The sequence below is a fragment of the Pseudophryne corroboree genome, chromosome 3 (assembly GCF_028390025.1).
Source record: "Pseudophryne corroboree isolate aPseCor3 chromosome 3, aPseCor3.hap2, whole genome shotgun sequence".
NCBI classification, from domain to species: domain Eukaryota; kingdom Metazoa; phylum Chordata; class Amphibia; order Anura; family Myobatrachidae; genus Pseudophryne; species Pseudophryne corroboree.
In genome coordinates this window covers 431468539-431477023 of record NC_086446.1, presented here as the reverse complement: position 1 = coordinate 431477023, position 8485 = coordinate 431468539, and the positions used below count along the sequence as shown (strand labels likewise).

At 39.5% G+C, this 8485-nt stretch overlaps 1 protein-coding gene across 1 annotated transcript in view; it reads right to left on the bottom strand.

The window, feature by feature from the left end:
• Positions 1-5471, bottom strand: part of LOC135057302 (uncharacterized protein DKFZp434B061-like) — an 8430-nt gene extending 2959 nt beyond the window's left edge. Inside the window, exon 1 of the mRNA XM_063963191.1 lies at positions 5404-5471. Coding sequence (XP_063819261.1) covers positions 5404-5471 — 68 coding nt within the window. The remainder of the gene's footprint in view (positions 1-5403) is intronic.
• Positions 5472-8485: the final 3014 nt, after the last annotated feature.

Genomic DNA, 8485 nt, shown 5'->3' with positions numbered 1-8485 from the left:
TAAAAACACATTCCAGTGTTATTTTTGTTATCAGTGTGTCAGATGTCTTTTTATGTATAACTCTTTCGTCAGGATGATAACAAAAAATGTAACACTGGAATGTGTTTTTAAAGCCGTGGTTTGCCGCCCTTATGCTTTGATATCTGTCTATCTATCTATCTATCTATCTATCTATCTATCTATCTATCTATCTATCTATCTATATATCTATATATACTGTATGTATATATATATATATATATATATAATTGTTTTGACTCTGAGAAATAAAGTGGTTAATTCAATTGCTGGTTATATATCGACAACCCATTGCAGCAATGCCCGGCTGGGTAAACATAAGCTAGTTATGGTAGCACCTACTTTGTAAAATTTCCTACACACATCTATAGGGTGCAAAGCAAAACTTGCAATGTAGATGTACATGATTTGCCATTCCAGAATGGCAGATTCCAACCATACCACTGAATAAAAATCCCCCCAATAGTGTTGATAAATAGAAGCCATGTCTCCTTAAAATATCACATTAATAAACTGTTATGCATTTCAAAATATTTGGCAGACAGAGGTCTCTTGTCTATTCTATGCCTGTACCTATTTTTGTAAGGTGAGCCATAGAATTAAGTGGTCTATTTACTAAGCCTTGGATGGAAATAAAGTCGACAGAGATAAAGTACTAGCCAATCGGCTCCTAACTGCCGTGCCACAGGCTGTTTTTGAAAAATTACAGTTAGGAGCCGATTGGCTAGTACTGTATATCTGTCCACTTTATCTCCTTCCAAGGCTTAGTAAATAGACCCCTAAAATCTAAAATGACAAAATCTGCATAGGTACAGATATATATCTTCTGATGACAATAGCAGGCCTGATTAGGGACATTCATTACTGAATGCAAACAAAATGCATGACTACTCCAAGCTTCACCCATATAAAGGGTTAGGCATACTGCAGCACCTTCTCATGTATATCTAATTACATTTATTATATACAAAATTAACCAAGATGCTACTACCCATTCAGATAAAGAAGCACATTCCACCACAGAAGTAAAATTATTCCTGACCAGCCGGATTTACAATATTTACAGACCTTTGGTTATATAAGGAAAGAATAGATCCCTGATATAGTACACATTTGCTATTTCTAGTGCAGTTATGTTAATGAGAAAAGGCTAAATGAGACAGTGGCACTATCATGAGGTGAGCAGGGAAACAGAGGCAGCTGGGAAGCAACATACAGAGACAGTGTTGTAGCTGGGTGATTTTTCCAACTTGGACCGGCCTTGGTAATGTCATGCTGTACCATCAAGGAGACAGAGCAACAAAGACCAAGAAGAGGAGTGCCTGGAGCATCCTTAGGATGCACTGGGTGGCTCCATAGACTGTGGGTCCCCATTAAGACGGGTTTGCAAAGACAAGCAATATTTTATTTTAAAAAAGTTTAAGCATTCAATGTGCTCTGTGCTATGCCACAAACGGAAGCATTTGTCTGTTTGATTGTTATGGGTTTATCAGCTTTTCCCAGGCATTTTAGAATTGTTCAACTGTATTATTTGTCTTCATGCATCATATAGAAATATATATTTAGCATTGCATGGTATATCAGTCGGTTTCCCAGGGTTATTTTATGCTATCTTTCTGCAATACTGTAGAGTATAATTTTCCTTTAACGTACTGTATGTTTGTTAATGTAAATAGTTATAAACAAAATAATATACCAATAAACAATGAATTATTTTACAGGACTATTGAAATCTGCTTCCCATCCGTTAAATTAACACCAAAGGAAGGTTGTATTGGATTTACCATTGATGCCACAGCGAAGATTGCTATAGGGAGTGATGCTGGGTAAGTATATATATATATATATATACTATATATACACTGTATGTATATATATATATATATATACAGTATATTTGTTTTAACTTACACATCACAAATGTAATGAACACAGACTGACACCACTTCTCATGACCAATATAAAATTGTGTACAAGTGACACAAAGTTCCATGTTAGCCACACTGCAATTAATGTCACTATCACCTGTGTTGAGACAATTAGAGTCTTAAGTTTAAATTATTTTCCCCACCTCTATGTCTTGTTTTTACTTTTTAGAGCTTAAGTTATAACAAATCCTGCACAAATTAGGTGATTCAAAGAGATTCTGAAAGAGAGAACAAAATAACAACAAAGAAAGAATGCACAGTGACAATTTAAGACACAACACTTTCTATCCACCCAGTGTAGCTTCTCAAGTAATACTTGGTCAGCAACTTCTTTATACTTCACTACCCCTTCTCAGTAGCTGAGACTTAATCCACTAAACCCATTTTTTCTCAATAGTTTTGATGTCCTTCTCCAGGTAGAGGCTTTGTTCTTGTAGATCAACCAAGAATATTAATTCACATCAGTGTGCTTGGTCCTTGTTTAAACTCATCTGTCTGTGCAAGTGCAAGATATATGAGGTTGTGTTGGTTATGCTTACAGTTTTCCCAGATAAACTAATGGGAGAAAGTCAATTTCCCGCCTGTCGGGATCCCGGCGGTTAGGATACCGACTCCGGAATCTCGACACCAGCTGAAATACCGCAGTGGTTACCCCTCTTGGGTGGTGGTCTGAAGTGTCATGAGCGCAGCGAGCCTGCGAGGAGACATGTTGCGCTCGCCGCCGGGATCCCAGCTGTAGGTCTCCAGGCGTCGGTCTCCTGACTGCCGGGATCCCCACTACCGGGATCTCGTACTGATCCCGAAACTAACAACTGCCTTAACCATAACACCTTTTGACTGCTGCTGCAGCATATTCTACTTCTAGTGAATAAAGTGTTACAGATGATTGGTCTATGCTAGTTCAATTGTCTTGTCCTCCACAGAGTATAAATAGTATAAATAGTGAGACACTGTCGGACTTTTTATAGGTAGAGCCCCTATAATAGGCCTGGCCAACCTGTGCTCTCTAGCTTTTGTGGAACTACAAGTCGCAGCATGCCCTGCCACAGTTTTGCTACTATGGTATGCTAAAACTTGTCCAGGGCATGCTGGGATGTGTAGTTTTGCAACAACTGGTATGTCAGCTGTCGATGTCCTGGCGCCGGTCTCCTAAGGGGTGTATGGATTCTGAAGTTGGTCACATGATGGCCGAAATCCCGACCACCAGAATGCCAAATGCATACCTATAGATCAGCCATTTAGCCATTTGCTTGATTAATGTTTGTGAGTAGAAATAAGACAGGAGTTGGGCAATGAAAACTTTTAATCAATTAGTTGAGTATAAGTACAAAATGGGTTATCTTTATTTAGGAATGTTGGAGCAGTGTAGTTTCATTGTCTTTGCAGTTTTCTATAAAAGAAGATCTAGAAGAATATGTAATGTTAGTTGTGAATCTGGCATATTCTTCCACTTCTTATCACTGCAATGCTCATTTTGGGTCTGATAGTGAGTCGGACATATAAAGTGGCTGTAATTGAAGGAAATCGTGGAAGGCAGAATTACTACCTCATGTTAATCTGAGTATCTGTATGACTAATGTGAGTATCACAGGGCTTCAAGCAGGTTTTCCCATTCACAACTGCAACCCTTATCATTATTATCTACACCTGGCTCATGCTAGGTGCATCACCTTGCTGTATGCGTGCCTCAGAATAGCACATGACTCTAGCTGTATGCCCATGGCTGTCCCAACAGGTGAATCTTTTGCATGTGACTGCAATACTGCTATCTAGTTACCTCCCAGAAATGTCACCAAGAGATATGTAAAAATACATAAATTTACTTCTGTGCACTTTGCTAATAGTCACTATTTGGAGCTGCATATCTAGCTGTGTCTGACTCAAAATCAAGCCATTTATGTTCCTATAATTGTTTACGTTAGTAGGTGTTAGGAGATATAGGGCCTCATTCCGAGTTGATCGCTCGCTGCCATTTTTCGCAGCTCAGCGTTCATGGCAAAACTCGGCAAAACTGCGCATGTGTATGCACCGCAATGTGCAGGCGCGTTGTACAGGCACAAAGCGGATCGTTGCTGAGTGTTGGATTTAATGAAGAATCCATTCGTACAGCCGATCGCAAAGAGATTGACAGGAAGAAGGCATTTGTGGGTGGCAACTGACCGTTTTCTGGGAGTGTTTGGAAAAACACAGGCGTGTCTAGGCGTTTGCAGGGCGGGTTTCTGATGTCAATTCCGGGACCAAAAAGACTGAAGTGATTGCAAGGGCTGAGTAAGTCCAGACCTACTCAGAAACTGCACAAAATGTTTTTGCAGAGCTCGGTTGCACAGGCATTCGCACACTTGCAAAGCGAAAATACACTCCCCTATGGGCGGCGACTAAGCATTTGCACGGCCGCCAAAATCAGTTAGCGAGCGATCAACTCGGAATGAGGGCCATAGTTTATAGGCACTAACAGGTTTTCATCTACCGTTATTTTGTGAGGGTCTGCACGTTAGCTATCAACTAACTACAGACAATTTGGTAATGGGTGGCCATAGTTTCAACCCCCTAGGTCTGCTGCAACAACTTTCATGCCCCATTGTTATAGAAGGGGCATGCCCAAGTACAGTGATGTGGATATTCCCTCTTATAAAAAGAGGTACTGCATATATTTTGTGCACCACCACTCCATAGCAGTACAGTGGTGCCCAAAATCATTGGTGGAGGAGTGGGGGCAGTTCATGTTATGCCAAAAAGACCAAAAGTCATTCTTATTGCACCAGGGTAAAAGTAGTGCCCACAGTTTATATTATTAAACGAGATAGTACCCACACTTCATTTAATGTCAAAAAGAACAGTTTGTATTCATAATATGCTAAACAGTAGTGCCCACAAGTCATATCATATTAATGCACACAATAGTGCCCTAAACAGTTCAGATTCAAACAGTTCTGATTATGACACACAATAGCTCCCACAATTATTATACTTATGCTATGCAGTAGTCCCCACAGTTAAGATTATGCCAAACACATGTGCCAACAGGTCACATTATCATATTATGCAACAGAAAAGGGCCTGCAGTTTAAAATATGGCAAATGCTAGTGCCCATGATTCATATTATGCCAAAAAAGTACTTATCCATTCATATTATGCCAAACAATGGTGTCCACAGTTCAGATTATACCAGGAGGAGAAGCTAAGGGAATCAGAGATGATGACACACATAGCAAAAGGCTCTGTCTGTTTGACTGAAAATGCCTGGGTACTGTAATGAAAAAGGCAGCAGGGACCCCACAGCCTACAATATAATCGGATACAGGCGGAGCTGGGATTGCATATGTCTCCTGGCCCTGCCCACATCCCTTAATATGGAGAGCACAGTACGATGTCGTCTCACTTGTGTGATCCTTTTCCTATTGGGTGGTCCTGTGCAGAACCGGATGACCACCCCATAGTTTCATAAGTGTATCTAACCTGTCTATGAGTGGCTTCAACTTCTGGCTAGAGTCATTTCTGTTCACATTGGATTTCCCTGTATCCATTTGGCTTGTTTTCTGACCCTGCTTTGCTAATACCCTTGTCCGCTATAACCAATGCTGTGTACTGAGTACTGAATTTGTCTCTGGCTCACGCTTCTGTCTCATCCCTGTTTGCTGTTCTTGCCTTCCCATGCACCTTCTGTGTTCAGTCACAAAGGAACATCTTGTAAGGTCAGTATGTAAGTATACAAAACTGGTGATGTCAGAAAACGAAAAAGAACATTTACATTACACATAGTGTATAATAGATACCTCCCAAAGTCTAAATGAACTAGTGTGTGAAGTGTTGGCGCTAACCAAATTATAAAAAAAAGTTTTGATATTAGCAATGGGATCATTTTCATAATTTCAATAATATTATGCAGATTCAAACTGGCTTTCTATCAATCCTTATGAGCAGAAGCATTTTCAATTAAAAAAAGTTTTCCTAATTGTTTCTAATATTATCTCTATTCTTTTATAGCGGCCTAGCAAGCATGCTAGGTGCTTGTATTGCAGCCAACATTACTGTAGATGTCCTATTAGACAACAAAGCTGGCGGTATGGAGCTAGTCGTTGATAATTGTGCAGCAATCTTTCTTGGCATTACAATGAAAGGTTTTGGGTAAGTTGCATGTCAAATGTATCCTAATCAATTAATGTTTGGCTTTTGTCCTCAATAATGCAAAGGTTTATAAATCTATTAGATTGAATCAGTGCTTGCCCAATCTATGCACACAAAACAACTTTCCGCAAACATACAGATATGCACACATATATATCCTCAAAGCGCACCAAATAGTCCAACAGATGCATCATACAAAACCACAGGCTTTTAGCCATGCCAAAGCACTAGTCCTAAATACCTACTGTACCATGTTATGGTATAGCTCAGGCTAGAACACAAAAATAAAAAAAATCTGAATATTGGAAAAGTCCTTCAACCATTATAGTGCAACTAAACAAAAAGAAAATACCTATAAATGCTTATCTGCTATTGACATTAATGTTATTTGCATTTTGAATATTTAAATATGCTAATCTACTCTTTGCTCATTAAATCTAGAGTACTTGAAATGGGAGAAGGTATCGTCCATGGAATGGCGCCTGGCCTTGTAAGTAATAATAATAATAATAATAATAATAATGTGCATGTATGTTTCTCTAATACAATAACTTGTCAGTTGTTAACTTTGCACTTTAGGGCAAGAGATTTAGGGAAGGATGAGGTTGTTGACCAACAGGGTGGATAGTGATAGTCCCTTATAGGTATATTCAATTAGGACTGGATTTTTGGGCTAGCCAAAAAATCCGGACCCTGCTATTCAATGCTTGCCGTTTTCGGCCAGCATACCGACAATGCGGATTCAACTTGATAACAAGTCGAATCTGCATCAGCGGTAAATTGTCAAAAACAGCCGCGAGTAATTTGCCGATTCACGTGTTTCCTGACAGTGCCTTTTTTCAACAGTCGAAAAAACGTCACTTTGAATAGGTCAAATGTACATTCGACCTAAAAACTGTCAAAAAATGCTGTTTTTCCGACTGTCGGGAAAACCGGCACAAGTTAAATGCCCCCTTAACCTCCCATTTGCCTAGGTGGCATGCATGAAGAACTGAAAAACAGCAGCTTTGAAACCTTTACCTGCTTTGTTTTACATAAATATGGCATCAGAAAAGCATTTTTTGGCTGGATATTGAAGGTTTGGAAATGTGGTGAGCAAGTGGAAAATATAATCTAGTAATGTGAACCAATGCATTGTGGAAGTACAAGCAGCACAGTGCACTGTAGCAAGCACAGAGTTAGGTAAACCTTTGGTCACTTCGGCATACCCTTCCTTTCAATCTTCAAGATTTTGATCACATCCTCAGTAGCATAGAAATAAATGTCAGTGAGCAAGCAGATGAGGACTACATACCACCAGTGTTTATCCAGCAAGGTCTATATCTAAAATGAACATATTCTGTGTAGGCCTTGTGATATCACTGCCCATATATTAACACTTAAGTATTCATCATGAAAATTATGGTTACCTCATTTTCCAAAGCAGTATTGCAGAATAGTGATCTGGCCGTGGTGCTATGGAACAATGAGGTCTATTTCTGAAGCTAGGAAAGGCCTATCTCCAGCTTTTCACGGTTTCACATAAACATATACAAACATTGACGCACATGTTTCATGTTTGGCACACACTGTAAATGTTTTTGTGTATAATAATTTTTTCCTTAAGTGTCTAAAGATATAGGTCCTGATTCAAAGATTCATGCAATACCAATTTTAACATTAATGAACAATTTTTTGCTACTGTGCTTGAGCGAAAACCCTTAGAAACTCCTATGGCTCATGTATTGCACAGAGTGTACACACAAGGCACTGTTGCAATAGAGATGGAAGGTATGAGAAATGTTTTTGGAAAAGTCCCTCATATGGGCGTGTTAGTATTGCAGACTTGTTGTTGAAAGTGGTTGCGTACACAGGTGCTGATCCGCTCACATAGGAGGCCATACTCGGATAGAAAAATAGAAAAAACAGAAAAACTGCACCTGCCGTACGGCAGGTGTAAGTTTCAATGGTGGGACTGATAGTGTATCTAAAGTTGCACAAATCAATATTTCAGCACATCCAGACATTTACAGTGGACGTTCCAGTGCTTGCACATTCAGACAGACAGATGTATACCAAAAAGGGCTTTGTAGCAGCATTTGCATAAAGTCACAGACGGGCAACCTTCAATAGTTGTAGCCGAGTCTGCATCCACCTCTGAACCAGGTCCATAGAGCCTTATATACAGTAAATGGCATATACAATCTGCACTGTCAGCTGCTCTTACATTACTGTAATATCCTGTGACATCCATCACCACTTACCCTCATATCAATTCAATGGAAGCCAGTATTTGAATTTCCTTAATGTCATTACATCATTACTTGGCAGCATGAGCAACTGAACTGTAAATGGTTTCACCATGATACCACAATGCTGTTTCATACCTGGATATTATCTATGCTCTTTGGAGCAGCCTTTTCTGGAATGTCAG